Source organism: Megalobrama amblycephala, linkage group LG8 (assembly GCF_018812025.1).
Source record: "Megalobrama amblycephala isolate DHTTF-2021 linkage group LG8, ASM1881202v1, whole genome shotgun sequence".
NCBI classification, from domain to species: Eukaryota; Metazoa; Chordata; class Actinopteri; order Cypriniformes; family Xenocyprididae; genus Megalobrama; species Megalobrama amblycephala.
The window spans coordinates 312,319-329,743 of record NC_063051.1 but is presented as its reverse complement, the minus strand read 5'-3'; the positions used below and the strand labels follow the sequence as shown (position 1 = coordinate 329,743).

The window sequence follows — 17,425 nt, the reverse complement described above, 5'->3', positions numbered from 1 at the left end:
GTGTTTTGAAGAAAAACATTTATTTCATAATGTGATTCCCCCCCCCACTTTCAATTCTTTTCCTTCAATGAAAGGTTAGATTTTTGCTAATTTTATGAATTAAAGATCAAAAGGATAAACAATGCAGATTTATTTTTAGTCATCTTTGATCATATTTATCAAGGGTACCAACAATTTTGTCCACTTATGTTCATACTCACACACACACATTTACGTAAATTAAATGTTGCACTTATTTGCACAAGCTAAATCAAGGAAATTACATTTATTTATATGCATGTATTGTGCAGTAAATAATACCATAAACAGCATTATACTACAATAGGTTTTCATACTATTCTACAAATTAAATTGATATAATTTCTCACATTTTTCGCTGTAAGCCTGACCCATTTGTCACAGATAGATCATAGTCTAAAAGACCTGATTTTGTTCATAACTCCATTTTGCCCCAATGAAGGTGCCTTGAATGTCTTATTGTGCAATCACAGACCTTAAATATATACTATTGAATATACAGTCATTGTCAAAACTTTTGTCACCCTTGGTAAATATGATCAAAGATGACTATAAAAATAAATCTGAACAACTTCATGTTTAGCAAAAATCTAACATTTCATTGAAGGAAAAGAATTGAAAGTGGGGGGAAAATCACATTATGAAATAAATGTTTTTCTCCAAAACACGTTGGCCACAATTATTGGCACCCTTTTATTCAAAACTTTTTGCAACCTCCTTTTGCCAAGATAACAGCTCTGAGTCTTCTCCTATAATGCCGGATGAGTTTGGAGAACACCTGACGAGATCAGAGACCATTCCTTCATGCAGAATCTCTCCAGATCCTTCAGATTCCAGCTCCATGTTGGTGCTTCTTCTCTTCAGTTCACTCCACTCATTTTCTTTAGAGTTCAGGTCAGGGGACTGAGATGGCCATGGCAGAAGCTTCATTTTGTGCTCAGTGACACATTTTTGTGTTGGTTTTGATGTTTGTTTTGGATCATTGTCCTGATGGACGATCCAACCACGGCTCATTATAGGATTTCTAGCAGAAGTGACCAGGGTTTGATTTTTTTTTTTATCTGTTGGTATTTCATAGAATCCATGATGCCATGTATCTGAACAAGATGTCCAGGACCTCCAGCAGAAAAAAAAAGGCCCATGACATTAAAGATCCAGCAGTATATTTAACCGTGGGCATGGGGCACTTTTTATCCATGTGTGCACCAAACCCATCTGGTGGGTTTGCTGCCAAAAAGCTCTTGTTTTAGTTTCATCTGACCATAGAAGCCGGTCCTGTTTGAAGTTCCAGTCTTGTCTGACAACTGAATATGCTGGAGATTGATTCTGGATGAGAGCAGAAGATTTTTCTTGAAACCCTCCCTAACATCTTGTGGGGATGTAGGTGCTGTTTGATCATTTTTTTACGCTTTCTGAGACTCAAGACTCAACTAATCTCTGCAATTCTCCAGCTGTGATCCTTGAAGAGTCTTTGGCCACTCAAACTTTCCTTCTCACCACGCATTAGGACGATTTAGACACACGTCCTCTTCCAGGCAGATTTGTAACATCTTTAGTTGATTGGAACTTCTTAATTATTGCCCTGATAGTGGAAATGGGGATTTTCAATGCTTTAGCTATTTTCTTACAGCCATTTTCTATTTTGTGAAGCTCAACAATCTTTTGAGAGATTCATCATCAGAACTATATTCTTTGGTTTTTCTCATTGTGATTACTGATTAAGGGAATTTGGCATTTGTGTTTCCTCATGTTTATATTCCTGTGGAACAAGTCATGGCTGGACAACTTCATGTTCATGATCACCCTGGTGTGCTTAAAAAAATATAAATATCAATGGGAATATACTTCAGAGGTATTTTACTCATAAAAAATTCTAGGGGTGCCAACGTGTTTTGGAGAAAAACATTTATTTCATAATGTGATTTTCCACCCACTTTCAATTCTTTTCCTTCAATGAAAGGTTAGATTTTTGCTAATTTTATAAATTAAAGATCAAAATGATAAACAATTCAGATTTATTTTTATAGTCATCTTTGGTCATATTTACCAAGGCTGCCAATAATTTTGACCATGACTGTATATATAAAAAATATACATCCACACACAGCATAAATACTGTAGGTCTTTATACCTGAACATATAAACATTTACCAGGGGAACAGTTGCAAATCAAGTTGTTGCAGGAATATGTAAAGAACAGAAAAGATTCTAGGATTGCATATCTGAGAAACTCCAAATGATGTCTCATCACTCTAAAAAACGCTGGGTTGTTTCAACCAATGTTTGGGTCAAATATGGTTAAACCCAATGGTTGGTTGAAATTTTAGAATTTTTTTTTTTTAATTTTGTTCTAAATCTATTCATTTGAGACATTATTTTCCTATAAACAAAAGATTGCAGCCATGAGACCAGTAGCACCACTTCTGAGAAGATCTCCATGACTAAGATGAAGACTCATCTGCCATTCAGATGTCAGGCATTAGTAACAGAACACATGTGCAGACAGTGCAGACCACACCCATGACAAAACTGAACAGTAGTCATCTGCATGGGCAGGTCTCACTCGAGAAATGTGTCATCATCAATGTTAGAACACGTCAACTGCAAATGACAGCGTATACTTTCAGACAATGAGTGTTTGTCCTGGAACAAAAAGAAGGAGAGGTCACTTTCTCTTCTTGTACTTCTTAAGTCAGAATAAATAAACATAATAAACAACAATTAAAAAACATAATTTTGCTGTTATTACTTATATGTCTATTTTAACATTTTCATGGATGTGAACTCTGAGAAAGATATCAAACTTTATTTTTAAACAAAAGAACTAGTCCCAATATCTACTAAATGTAGTAACTGTCAGTATACTGTATATTTGGGTAATAATAGCTACAAAAACACCTATATTAAACTTTTTCTTAACTTGCCAGAGATTCGTATTCTTATAACCAACACTGCACCCTTGTGGCAAGTAGATGACATTAAAACCAACATAAAACACCACAAGCTTGCTGAAAAATTGATGTGCATTGTTTATTCTTTTTATAAAAGGTAGACTTGTGTAACAAAACTGTTATATTAGAGATAAATGAGGTTGTTGACATGTTAAACAAAAGGAAAATAACTTCACAGACACAGTTCTGGAGTGGTTTGACAAAACAAAATCTAAATGACAACATCATGACAATGCATTGTATGCTTTTATCTTTCTCACCTTGACTTTCCCCAAACTGTAAAATAGCTGAAGATATGAGGTTGTTCCTGGTATCCCAAAATGGCCTTATTATGAACATAACCATACACGATCACAATAAATGCAAACTTCAAAAGCTGGTGATTGGAAACATTTAACATGTATAAAGGACAGAAACACCTGCCCAGCAGGTCTTCACTTACAAAGGTTAACGAACAAAAGAATATTCAATTAGCAAGTGATTATGAGCTGTCATATGTGATTGATAGTGGTCCATTCTTCTAAAGTACTGGTTCTCAACCTACAGTACCTACATACATATATACATTCATTCATTCATTCATATATAATGATTGCAGAAGTTTTAAGAACTGTATGATTTTCGCTAAAAACAATTTATTAGTTATTGTGGGAAAAAAGAAATGTGATTTCAGTTCACGATTGAATGGGTTTTTTAGCATTTTAATTATTATAATTAAAATTAATCATATTAATTTACATTAAAATTATTAATAATATTCCTATTATTAATAACAACAATATTAATTATGTATTATATTAATGTATAATGTATTATATATATATATATATATATATATATATATATATATATATATATATATATATATATATATCATCCTGCAGCCTCAAGTTTGCTGAGGCCACCTGGTTAAGAGCAACTGTTCTAAAGTGAAGTAGATCTGTCATGAAATTAATTATTTTGCTAACTTGTTGTCTAATTTCCTGCTTTCTTTGTTCCCAGAATATCCTTTAAAATGTAGTCAAAACAAACAAACAAAAAAACCTTTAAACAGTGTGAAAAAGCAGAATACTTTATAAAAGCGGGTGTGTTCAGTTGAGTTAAGACATCATAAAATAGTGACCCAGTCTCCTTCTCCAGTTTCAGTTCAGAATTCCATCCAAACACCACATTTAATTCAGCTATCTGGCTACAAATGCACAGAATCCTTGCTGTCTAGTGGATTTTGCAAATGGTCCGAGGATAGAACTTTGGGAGACTCCTTAATCCGTTCATGAAGGCTACTTAGTGCCAGTCTCATCTGGTCCTCCGTGCCTTGCAGTGCCTTCACCTCAATGCTGTAGAAGATGTAGAGCATCAGCGTAGAGAGGAGGACTGCAAAGCACAGCGCCCCCAGCAGGTAGAAAGAGGCTTTAGGAAAGGGCTGTTCAGCTCCCAGAGCAAACAATGGGACAGCGGCGATGGCTAGCTCAAGTACTAACAGGACAAGACCCATGATGCCTGTACGTGCCGCGGTGTGGCGCATGCGCTCAGAGCAGTGTAGACCCACCTTTACTTCAGTACGAGCTTCATTGACTGTGTTGATCAGCTCAGGAAGCTTATCTGAAAAAAGAAACAAATTGACAGAATGGAAATACATACACTACCATTTAAAAGTTTGGGGTCAGACACATTAAATTATTAAATTAGGTACAAACTATTTCAATTTTAAATAAATGCTGTTCTTTTTAACTGTCTATTTATCAAGGAATCGTGAAACAAATGCATCACGGTTTCCATAAAAATATTAAGCAGCATAACTCTTTAACATTGATAATAAGAAATGTTTGCAAATCATCATATTAGAATGATTTCTGAAGGATCATGTGACACTGAAGACTGGAGTAATGATGCTGAAAATTCAGCTTTACCATCTCAGGAATAAATAAAATACATTGTAAAATATATCCAAATAGAAAACATTTATTTTAAATTGCAATAATATTTCACAATATATCTTTTTTACTGTATTTCGATCAAATCAATGCAGCCTTGGTGAGAAGAAGAGACTTCTTTCAAAAACTTTTGACAAAAACGTCAAACTTTTGATGATGTCAAAACAATTAAAGGTCCCGTTCTTCGTGATCCCATGTTTCAAACTTTAGTTAGTGTGTAATGTTGTTGTTAGAGTATAAATAGAATCTGTAAAATTTTAAAGCTCAAAGTTCAATGCCAAGCGAGATATTTTATTTAACAGAAGTCGCCTACATCGAACGGCCAGTTTGGACTACATCCCTCTACTTCCTTCTTTAATGACGTCACTAAAACAGTTTTTTGACTAACCTCCGCCCACAGGAATACACAAGAGTTGCGTTTGTAGAGTGTGTTTGTCGCCATGTCGTCGAAACGCTGTTATTTTCATCCCGCAGTCCAATCACCGGGTCTGATTCCGGCTCAAATTGATATGGTAAAATTAAAGACATGTTTACAATAACACTGAGCGCATGCATCTCCACGTTATGGTAAGAGGCGTGACCTTTCCGGGCAAGATGCGTTAACTGCTGTCGAATCACAACACAGGAACCGCTGGCACAATCAGAACTCGTTACGTATTTCTGAAGGAGGGACTTCATAGAACAAGGAAGTCATCAGCCCGTTTTTAGGACAGTGGAAACAGCGGTATACAGATAAGTAAATTATGTGAAAAATACTGTGTTTTTTTACACGCGAAACATGAACACATGTTATATTGCACACTATAAACACAATCAAAGCTTCAAAAAACCACGAAAAACAGGACCTTTAAATAATAATCTTTAAAGAAGCAGTTCACCCTAAAATTAAAATTATGACATCACTCACACTCATGATGTTTCATACCCAAAAGCTGTTATTTTTTCCATGGAACACAAAGGGAAATGATCTGATGGATCAATAAGGATAATTTTTTTGTATTAGCTTCTCAGACAAGCTCTGTGAAGATTTCTCCTTTATGCATTCCACAAAAAAATAATATTATATGAGTTTGGAATAATATGAGGGTGAGTACATGAATATTTTTGGGTCAACAGTTCCTTTAAAACACTTTGATACCCAAAAAACATGCAGCCAGTTTCCAAACTTTATTGCGATTGGTTTACTGGCAAGATGTTTCTTGCTGTTGTTGTTATTGTTATTTAAGCAAAAATGCATGTAATTAAAGGTGCCATCGAACGTTTTTTTTACAAGATGTAATAAAAGTCTAAGGTGTCCCCTGAATGTGTCTGTGAAGTTTCAGCTCAAAATACCCCATAGATTTTTTTTTAATTAATTTTTTTAACTGCCTATTTTGGGGCACAATTAGAAATGCACCAATTCAGGCTGCGGCCCCTTTAATTGCTCGCGCTCTCCGCCCCCTCCCAAGCTCTCGACTCTATCATTGCATAAACAAAGTTCACACAGCTAATATAACCCTCAAAATGGATCTTTACAAAGTGTTCGTCATGCATGCGGCATACATACATTGGATCATGTGAGTATAGTATTTATTTGGCTGTTTACATTTGATTCTGAATGAGTTTGATAGTGCTCCGTGGCTAACGGGCTAATGCTACACTGTTGGAGAGGTTTATAAAGAATGAAGTTGTGTTTATGAATTATACAGACTGCAAGTGTTTAATAATGAAAATAACGATAGTCTTGTCTCTGTGAACACAGTAAGAAATGATGGTAACTTTAACCACATTTAACAGTACATTAGCAACATGCTAACGAAACATTTAGAAAGACAATTTACAAATATCACTAAAAATATCATGATATCATGGATCATGTCAGTTATTATTGCTCCATCTGCCATTTTTCGCTATTGTTCTTGCTTGCTTACCTAGTCTGATGATTCAGCTGTGCACAGATCCAGACGTTAATACTGGCTGCCCTTGTCTAATGCCTCGATCATGGGCTGGCATATGCAAATATTGGGGGCGTACATATTAACGATCCCGACTATTATGTAACAGTCGGTGTTATGTTGAGATTCGCCTGTTCTTTGGAGGTCTTTTAAACAAATGAGATTTATATAAGAAGGAGGAAACAATGGTGTTTGAGACTCACTGTATGTCATTTCCATGTACTGAACTCTTGTTATTTAACTATGCCAAGGTAAATTCAATTTTTAATTCTAGGGCACCTTTAATATTTCAAGACCCCAAAACTGAAGAGCAAATACCTGAAACACAGCCAAATTCTCTCTCTGAGCATCCATTTCCCTTTTTAGTTGGTGTAAACAGGAACTCGGCAGTGAGAGCTTCATGGTCAGAGTAAGGAAAAGGCTGTCCAGGAACTGGACCTTTAGTGGTGGACAAAGACTCACAGCTCACATCTACTTCCCCTGATCCCTGCAAAGAAACAGCGCCGTCAGCAGTCATGTGCACACAAGTAAAGAAAACTAAAACTCAGAACAGATATTTCTGAGGTATCATTTATGTCTGCGGGACGAGTTTTGTGTTAAAGTGTTGAGGTTTGTTCAGATCACTAAACCAGAGTCTCAGAAAACACCACTTAATACAACTGAAAGAGTAGAAAATCTAACTAATACATCTAACATTTACCTTGAACAGGATGTAGTCTATCCGAACTCCTCCCCCAAATGGAACGAGACCATCCGTGTGTGTGAAAGGGTTTTCAGATATATGGGTGAATCCTTCCTCACATCCCTGGAATTAATGATGAGAGGTCATAAGCTATGTGACACACAGCCATAACAAGATTTCAGATAACCTCACGCTGCAGTACTAACGTCAAACTTGGCGGCCTCACTGAAGCTATCCATTAGTCCAGTGTAGTTTCTCAGCAGTCTGGTACCGAGATCGTCCGGATGCATGTTCAGATCTCCACCCAGAATCACCACATCCGCTCCAGCACTAGTATGCCTGTTCAGAAAAATAGACTCAGTCGTAAACATTAAGCAATGAGAACAGAAATCCAAGCGGCTAAAGTTTATTTTCAACAAAATCCCTGATCAGATCAGTGTGATCTCAAAAGTTCTCAAAACGGCACATTTTATTGAAGGATTGAGCAATTAAAAAAACTATATTAGGCTTGAAAATAAACCCACAGCCATGGGTAAAACTACATAAAAAGACTTTTATGACCTTATGAACTGTTGCAGCTCCCAGGCTTGAACCACTCGGTGCGGGAGATACGAATCTTTCTCTCTGCAATATTCTGCATGCAGCTGCAAGGAAAAGAAAACTGCTGTGACACAGGGCTCATGTTTACACAGCTGCAGAATACGGTTGTCAGTTTAGTTATTTACAGGAGTCACAACCGCATTCTCTGAAAACCTGCGCTGTGTGAACGGAACCGGACTGAACATGCAGTTGTGGGAGAGATGCTCTGCGCTGCACAAACGCATGTCTACCATGTGTTGCTTGTTTTTTGTGTGTGGTTTCGGTCACTTACAGTGATGGAGATATGAGATTATGGTCAGTTTTGCGTTCTATGCACAACTCAGTGCTATCTGCTGTTAAAAACTAAGCTCAGAATCTATCACAATACATTGGAAAATATCACAGTCGCTCCATATTCTTCATATCACAAACTGAGATTCGATGTATTGTCCCAGCCCTAGTATAAACACAAACATTCATGCATACATGCCAATGTTGTTATTGTTAACTAAAATTATTAAAAATGTTGTTAATTGAAAATGAAACTGAAATGAAATAAAATAAAATAGCACTTTACAATAAGATCCTATCGGCTAATGCATTCACTAACATTAACTAACGATAAGCATTTTTAACAGTATTTATTCATCTTTTAACATTGGTTATTAGAAATGCAACTGGTCATTTTAAATTCATTAAATAATATTAATGGATATTTTAATAATGTATTAGTAAATGTTGAAATAAAATTAATAAAAGCTTTTGAAGTATTATTCATTGTTAGTTCATGTTAACTAAACTAATGTAGTTATCAAATGGAACCTTATTGTAAAGTGTTACAGAAAAACTTAAGCTTGAAACACTTATATGGACTTTAGAATGTTGCCTTAGCAACTAACTAAAATAAAATAAGTTTAAACTGAGGTATTAAATGACTAAAACTAAAATTGAAACATTTAAAAAAAACTAATAAAAATGACAAAAGCACAAAATTTTAACTACAATGAAAAATAAAAATTTAATTCAAAATATTTATAAATGCTTTAATAGTATATACATGCATTTTGCATTACTTACATGAGTTACAAAGACATGAACCGTCAGCCCACTGATGTTAAGCAAGACCTTCCCGACGGCCTTGCCACCAAACCAGTCGCCATGTTGTGCCTGATACAAGATTAAATCATTAACAAGCCTTCAGACCAACCAGCTCTGACACTGAAAGAGGAAACTCACGCCACATAAATGCCACATATACAGTATAAGTTAACTTACAACAGGTAGCAAGTATGTGTCTATAATGGATAAACGGTTTACAGGTTTGACTTAGGATGTAAAATAATGTTTAAAACCATAATATCTTTAGTAAGTATTGTATAAATCAATACAGTACTCAGGGATGCACTATATTGTGAATGTGATCATTTCTTAAATATGTAGTACAGGAAACTAAATGTCTTGTGTTATTTGTACCATGGGAATTAAACACTATTCTTCCAGACATCATTTTTATTTTTAAGTAGAAAAGCAGGATGTCTGTGCACATAATTCATCAGACCCACCATGTATGGATATCCATTTAATGAGTATCTGTACAAAAAGGCATCATGGATTCGATGTCTGGAAAAGACGGCCAATCCGCTCCCTATAAATCCACTGAAGACGAAAAGAAGTATGCATTTATAACTGTGTCCTTGTGCTTATAATTTGTGCATTCAAGCCCAAAGAACCTTTCAGGGACAGAACTTTGCTGTTATATTCATGCATTTAAAGATCATGACTTACCTTTTAAAATAATGTGAATACGGATAGACACTGCCAAGATTCTTCTTTAAAAACAGAAAGTCTTTCTCGCACCAGACCTGTAACCAAAAATGTAACCATGCAATTCTACAGTACAATTAGCTAAAAGACAACTAAAGTATCTGAATCATATTGTTTAAGCAGTTCATTTAATGATGAATAATAATTTTTAAACTGGCTCCTCTCCATGTGTGAAATATGTGACAAAACAGCTACGCAGGGGTTTGACAATGAAACTGAAACACTGGCCAATATATTGTTGGAGGTTTTATATATATATATGCGCGGCCTGGTGGTCGATATTCACTGATTTTACATTGCATCAGTAAGAGGCGAGTGTGAAGGATGAGTTAGCAGAGCAATAGCACAGCTGTACAGAAAATACTGCAATCCACACATAATGGGAGACGTATCAAAGCTCAAAAGAGAACAAATTGTTGGTGCGCGTTTTGCTGGCTCATCAGTGACCGAGATAGCATGTGTGTGTTGTATTAAGAGCTATGATATCAAGGGTAATGTCTGCATACCAACACGTAGGCTGAACCACATCCAACAGCAGTAACTGTGGAGCAACAGGAAGCTTGCATGCGAGTCTTAAAGTCATATTACAATGCACACACACACACATACAAAAAAAAAAAAATGATAAGAGGAACTGAATTTTTAATTTATAACAAGTATCCAATTCCAGAATTGGAATCGATTTTCGATTCCCAACCCTAGACAGGCTGCTATAGCCAAACCTTTGGTCACCTGTGCCAATGCCAAATGTCGATTTCATTGGTGCCAACAGTGCAAATCTTGGGCTGTGGACAATGTGAAACATGTATTGTTCTCTGATAAGTCCACCTTCTCTGTCTTTCCCACATCCGTGGGAATTACGGTGTGAAGAAGCCTCGAAAGAGCTTGACACCCATACAGTTTCTGCCCAGAGTGCAGCATGGGAAGGATCATGATGGTTTGGGCTGCAATATCATGATATTCCCAACTGCTCTTGATGAGAGCATCACTGCCAAGGACTACCAAACCTTTCTGGAGGACAATGTGCACCTAATGGTTCAAACATTGTACCCTATAGGGGTTTGATGAACATGAAAGTGAAGCTGAACATCTACCATGGCCTGCAGAGTCACCAGATCTGAACATTATTGAGCCACTTTGGGGTGTTTTGAAGGAGCAAGTCAGAAAACGTTTTCGTCCGCCAGCATCACCTGGTTAATGTTCTGGAAGAGGAATGACTCAAAATCCCTAGGGACACTGTGAAGGACTTATATCTGTCATTCCCAAGACAAACTGATGCTCTGTTGGCAGCAAAAGCGGCCCTACACCATACTAATAAATTACTGTGGTCTAAAACCAGGTGTCATTCATAATCCAACCCCTGTATATTTCATCAATACAGAATGTATTTGCCTGTGTGTGTGTGTGTGTGTGTGTGTGTGTGTGTGTGTGTGTGTGTGTGTGTGTGTGTGTGTGTGTGTGTGTGTGTGTGTGTGTAAACATGCTTCACCTCCTGCAGTAATGCTATATCAAGCTGTTCCTGATTCAGCAGGTCTCCGATCAGAACAAATCGCTCTATGCAGTTCTTACTGAGGTATCTGATCCCCCTGAAACAATCAAATGTGGTTTATGCACCATTTTACACTGTTATTAATTTATTGGTTAATCCAGTGAACAGACATTTGAGAGAAAATAAAAAAGATTTTACGAAATGTATTTTAACAGTAAGAAATGAAAACCACAAATTTGCATATGCAAATCTCTTGTTCCTGCAACTAATTTATATACATATTATTATAATGTTTTATAATTTCTGTAAAAAATTAAAATATTTATTATGAATATATTTATTATGAATATCTCTAAACAAATGCATTTTATTTTAATTAAAAATATGTTTATGAAAACAAATATTTTGTAGAAAAGGATATGCTAAGTTAATACAAAGTCAATATTTTTCAGATTTGTTTTGGCTTTAGTACAAAAACAAATAAAAACCCAATATTCTTAATATTTACATAAAATATTCTCAGTAGGATTCCGATATAATTTAGGAATATCGGAATTCTGAGTGCATTTCTTCAACAAAAGGAAACGTGCTTCGATGTAAAGAGTGAACTTACCAGCAGTTGAGAGAGAAAACACGTAATCTGATTGGTGCTGAGGTCGTCATGGCGATAAGTCTTTTGGGTTGGTCTCTAAGGATAAATGAGAGAATTCAGTTTGAGCTCAAACTCGTTCCAACGCACAAAACAAAACTGGTTTGATTCAGTTGTACACTTCTCAGAATGAGTGTTACTGTACGTTTGAAACTGTTTACACAAAATACAGAAACCTTTCTTTTCAGTGCTCTAAAAGCTTAAGTTAGTGAGACTACAGGGGAACTTTTTATTAAAGTCTTGAAACATACTGTGAAAAAGCACTATTAAAAAGTCAAATACATTCAAATAAATTTCAACTCCAACCTCATCAACACAAAACTCAAAAGCACTTCACCAATCTAAAATAAAATTCTTATTTTTTACCTGACCTGGCTTTTTAGTCTGTAGCTTTCTAACAGAAACTAGTTCACAAGCACTTGAACAAGCCATGCAAGCCAAGTCATTTAAATACCTTCTTTGAGCGAGAGTAAATCCACAGACAGAAGTCAGTGAAACAGAGACACTTGTCTGACATACAGCGCTCATAAATCATAAAGCCCGGCGCCCAGCAATGCTGCTGGATATCATTATGGCTCCACCTCAATCCCGAGGGTCAAAGGTCCACTTAGTGTGTTGTCATGGTGACACTGTACACAACACACCCTGTAGAGTGGCTGTGAAGATAACCTTATATACACATTTATATAATGCATAAATTATGCACGTTATAATGCTCTGCATGGTCTCATGAATAATTGTAACCACAGTTATAATATATTATAATACTGACCTATTCCTTTAGAAAGTTAAAACACACGACAAACAACACATTTTAGATGCACCAAGGAATCTGGAAATATTGATGCATTTCAACTTTGGTGACAATTATTTATGAAAAGATATAATGCATTATAACATGCACTATGAACACCTTAATAATGCATTACACATAAAGTAAAGTGTCACCAACACCTCTTTCTAATGGATGGTGCTGTAATGGTATCACACTATGGTAAAACTATGGCACCTCTGAAATGAATGTACCATGGTATTTTTATGGTACAAGATTCTTGCAAATCCACTAAGATCCTTCTAACATTAACTCCCAGCAATTTACATACTTGCTGATCTGAATCGTAACGGCAGCATGCGCTTGTGATGACAGTACATCAGTCTGTATTCATTTTACACCAGTAAGCAACAACATTTGCTCCAGCGTTATGATCATCCAGGGACAGTAAACACAGACACAGCTGCTCCACACAAGCACTGACAGGCGCCAGGAGGATCCATGTTTACTGACCGACTCTTAACGTAAGATATGAGGGAGACGAGCGACTGAGCTTCACATAAATCAGTTTACCTGGAAAACTTCACTAACAAAATGATTTTATTGGTCAAGTACATTGTAATATGGGTTATGGACAATATTTTTTGACATCCCCTGTACCATATATATACTGTATATATACTTACACACACATATTATATATAATATATATATATATATATCTCAATGAACACAAAAACAATTTCCAAAATGTTGACAAGACTTTTTATATATTTTTATATATCTGTTTAACTTATAATATGAAAGGTTAATAATATAACTTAGAGAGCAAAATTTTCAGTTTTACTCAAATTAGGGTGATGCAAAAAAGAATACACCCCACTGAAAGTCTCTGGAGCAAAGCTAAATTTTAGACTACAAATGTCTAATTTAACAAGAATTCAACCACAGGTGAGTCTAATTATTCATTACACAGGTGTCCAGCAGACAACTGACTATAAAAGGGTGTTAAAACCCCATTTCATGCTGTCAGCAATGGCACCACATGGAAGAGAAATGTCACAAGACCTGAGAAATAAAATAATTTCTTTACACCCGAAACTTTGTATCAGTCAGAGTACTGTAGCAAAAGTGGTACAAAAATTTAAAGATGAAACTGCAACCATCTCACAGAGACGTTCAGGTCGTCCACGGAAGTTAACACCTCGACAGGAGTGTCTTCTGATGAGAAGGGTTGAAGAAAATCGGCATGCAAGTTTACAGCAGTTATCTAAAGAAGTAGAAAGCCAAATTGGGGCGACTATTTCCTGTGACACAATACGGCATACACTGCAGAGGAATGGCATGCCGTCCACAAAAGAAGCCTCTCCTAAAGCCCAGGCACAAAAAAGCCCGCCTAGAGTTTGCCAGGGCTCATGCTGACAAAGATGAAGACTACTGGGACTCTATACTCTGGAGTGATGAGACCAAGATAAATGTTTTTGGAACTGATGGCTTCGCAAAGGTGAGGAATACAAAGGAAAATGCATGGTGCCTACAGTGAAACATGGTGGTGGCAGCGTCCTTATGTGGGGCTGCATGAGTGCTGCTGGTGTCGGGAGCTGCATTTCATTGATGGCATCATGAATTCACAGATGTACTGCTCTATACTGAAAGAGAAGATGCTACCATCACTCCGTGCCCTTGGTCGTTGTGCACTTTTCCAACATGACAATGATCCTAAACGCACATCTAAGGCCACTGTTGGATTTCTGAAGAACAGGGTGAAAGTGATTCAGTGGCTCCTGATCTGAACCCAATCGAACAGCTATAGGGAATTCTGAAGAGACAAGTTGAGCATCACTCTCCATCCAGCATCCAGTCTCTAAAAGAGGTCATTCTTGAAGAATGGAAAAAGATAGATTTTGCAAAATATCGCCAACCTATTCATTCCATGCCAAGAAGACTCGGTGCTGTCATTAAAAATCATGGAGGCCATACAAAGTACTAGATGTAGTAATTTTTGTTGTGGGGTGTACTCATTTTTGCATCACCCTAATTTGAGTGAAACTGAAAAATTTGTATATCTAAGTTATATTATTAACCTTAATTTCATGTTATAAGTTAAACAGATGTTATATTAAACTTAGTCTTGTCAACATTTTGGAAATTGTTTTTGTGTTCATTTAGTTTTTAAAAAAAAAAAAAAAAAAGTTACTTTTCAAAGGGGGTGTACTGATTCGCGCTGAACACTGAATATATGTATGTGTATATACATTATTGAAGGTAATGAAAACATATTGTGTAATATACAGATATTTAAACCACACTTTATAATGAATATCACTGCATTAAACAACAAACATCGAAGCAAGTTTTTATCTGCTATCAAATGATGCATCTTTTAAAATGCTGTTGCATGTAATCATATGTGCTGGAGATCAGATCTTACCTTTATACTTCACAGTGTTTCACTCAATCAATCCGAATTTGTTTTCGGCGTTATAATCTCTGTTGTAAACAAATTTTCATGAGCTGTGAGTCTCATATCCTGTCCATTTGTTTCAGTCAGACCGCTACTTCCTCATCTGCCACTGACCTGATGTCGTCTGCAGAAAAGTCATTCAGCTTTATCAGACGCGTTTGCAGGACATTTTACATTTAACTTTAAACTTTTAACATGTAAAATGAGTAAACGTGTTCACGTGTATCAAAATAAAGCTTTATTAAGAGTCTCTCTGTGACTGACACACGCGTTTGTATGGCGTATAATCAGAGTTTTGCAATAAAAGGTTCAAAGACGTTTTTTGTTCTTTTTCCGAACAAGTGCTACTTTGTAGCAAATGCATTAAAGTTGATAGCTGGCCGTGAGTACGCCGACGTTCGACGTAACGGAATCGTCATTAACAGCGCCACGTTGACTGGAATCTTGGGAAAATGAGTTTTCTTTAAGAAACGTTCACTTATCATTGAATTTCTTTGCTTAGGTACAACAGATCAAAATAATTGTCCCATTTTAACACTATTATATTCACTGCCTAATTTCAGTTGAACAGCTATTAAATCATTATTCGTTTGTAAACTGTTTTCAAGACCGTTGGTGAAGTGGATTGCGCGGTCACATCATACGTGTTACTTTTCTCAGCGCTTTCCAGGATGGACCAATCACATGCGTTGATGAATAATAGAGATGAGGTTTTTAACCCTTATGTGTTGTTGGGGATGTTTTCATCCACTATGGGGTGTTTTTGAGTCTTAATTTAGCCACAACTTTCTCTGTGTTTCAGCAAATGGAATGATTTTTGGTGACAAATCTTATTTTGATACATATTTTGGGAAAATGCTTTGAAAATTTTCAAAACCTCAAAAATACACTGTGGGCAAATTTACTACCCTTTTGTTATGTTCGTGGATGAAAACATCCACTAAATTAAACTGCTACACACACATATATATGCTGTTATACTCCACATATAATATGCTGTTATACTCCATATAACTCCATATAAAAGCCAGAAACTAAGCTTTTTTTTTTTTTTTTTGCACAGGCCTATCTAAAGGGTTAATGGTGCCACCTGGTGATCAACTGTAAAAATAACACATTTTAATTCTTCCCAACAGGGAAAACCACCATCAATCAAGAATGCATGATTATATGGTGTCATGGCTTTGCAATCAAAAAATGTCATTATAATGAAAGTCAATGGGGCAAAAACAGTCACGAACAGTAAATGAGGGGAAAAAAATTAAAATCTGATGATGCACAAAAACTAACAATGCATCATAACCAATGTTGTTACTAATCTTTCACATGTCCAAGACTGTGAAAAAAAAAAAAAAAAAATCCAGTCCACAATCACTTTTTATATTGAAAATAAGTCATTTTGTGTTTTGTCCCCAAATCAGTGACATCATTTATAACCTTGGCAATAAAAGAGTAAAAATCCTGGATTTTTTTTTTTTTAAACATTTAATAGTTTTGATCAGGACTGAGGTTGATTAACAGATTTAAGCAAAAAAAAAAATTGAAATAAATATTTATCTGATACATTTTTACAGCAGTTTAAAGGATTAGTTCACTTTCAAATGAAAATTTCCTGATAATTTACTCACCCCCATGTTATCCAAGATGTTCATGTCTTTCTTTCTTCATTCGAAAAGAAATGAAGGTTTTTGATGAAAACATTCCAGGATTTTTCTCCATATAGTGGACTTCACTGGAGCCCAAATGGTTGAAGGTCAAAATTACAGTTTCAGTGCAGCTTCAAAACGTTCTACACGATCCCAGACAAGGAATAAGAGTCTTAACTAGAGAAACCATCACTCATTTTCTAAAAAGAAATTACATAAGTTTTAACAATAAATGCTCGTCTTGAATTAGCTCTCTTCTTCTTCTTCTCTATTTGAATTTCAGCAGTGTAGACACTGCTAAGTGTATTACTGCCCTCCACAGGTTAAAGATCGAATTTAATTGTTATATACTTGCATTAACATATTGTATATGACAATTTAGTTCAAACTTTGACCTGTGGAGGGCAGTAATACACTTAGCAGTGTCTACATTGTTTACTTTTGTGTAAATATTTTCATCAATATTTACACAAAAGTACTTTC

The 17,425-nt window shown here is 35.8% G+C and overlaps 1 protein-coding gene across 3 annotated transcripts; it reads right to left on the bottom strand.

Annotated features, from left to right (window-relative positions):
• Positions 1-3,027: 3,027 nt before the first annotated feature.
• Positions 3,028-15,711, bottom strand: smpd2b (sphingomyelin phosphodiesterase 2b). 3 transcript variants are annotated; one of them, XM_048198541.1, is made up of 12 exons: positions 15,411-15,711; positions 15,264-15,322; positions 12,025-12,099; positions 11,412-11,508; positions 9,884-9,960; positions 9,661-9,754; positions 9,176-9,265; positions 8,081-8,163; positions 7,726-7,858; positions 7,538-7,642; positions 7,156-7,324; positions 3,028-4,571 (listed from the first exon to the last, which is right to left on the bottom strand). In XM_048198541.1, the coding sequence occupies exons 3-12, from the start codon at positions 12,072-12,074 to the stop codon at positions 4,159-4,161; spliced, it is 1,311 nt and encodes a 436-aa protein (XP_048054498.1). In that variant the 5' UTR covers positions 12,075-12,099; positions 15,264-15,322; positions 15,411-15,711; the 3' UTR covers positions 3,028-4,158. The 3 variants fall into 3 exon arrangements, with proteins under 3 accessions (XP_048054498.1, XP_048054497.1, XP_048054496.1); XM_048198540.1 differs by having other exon boundaries at positions 15,264-15,711; XM_048198539.1 differs by lacking the exons at positions 15,264-15,322; positions 15,411-15,711 and adding an exon at positions 12,515-12,714.
• Between the last annotated feature and the right edge of the window lie 1,714 nt (positions 15,712-17,425).

Bases quoted from the DNA above. Each gene is read 5' to 3' on its own strand.
- smpd2b (XM_048198539.1), bottom strand. From the start codon at position 12,588: ATGAGCGCTGTATGTCAGACAAGTGTCTCTGTTTCACTGACTTCTGTC. The intron at 9,961-11,411 runs GTGAAGCATGTT...TTTTGGTTACAG, and splicing joins ATATAGCATTACTGCAGGAG to GTCTGGTGCGAGAAAGACTT. The intron at 9,266-9,660 runs GTGGGTCTGATG...ATCTTGTATCAG, and splicing joins TAAATGGATATCCATACATG to GCACAACATGGCGACTGGTT.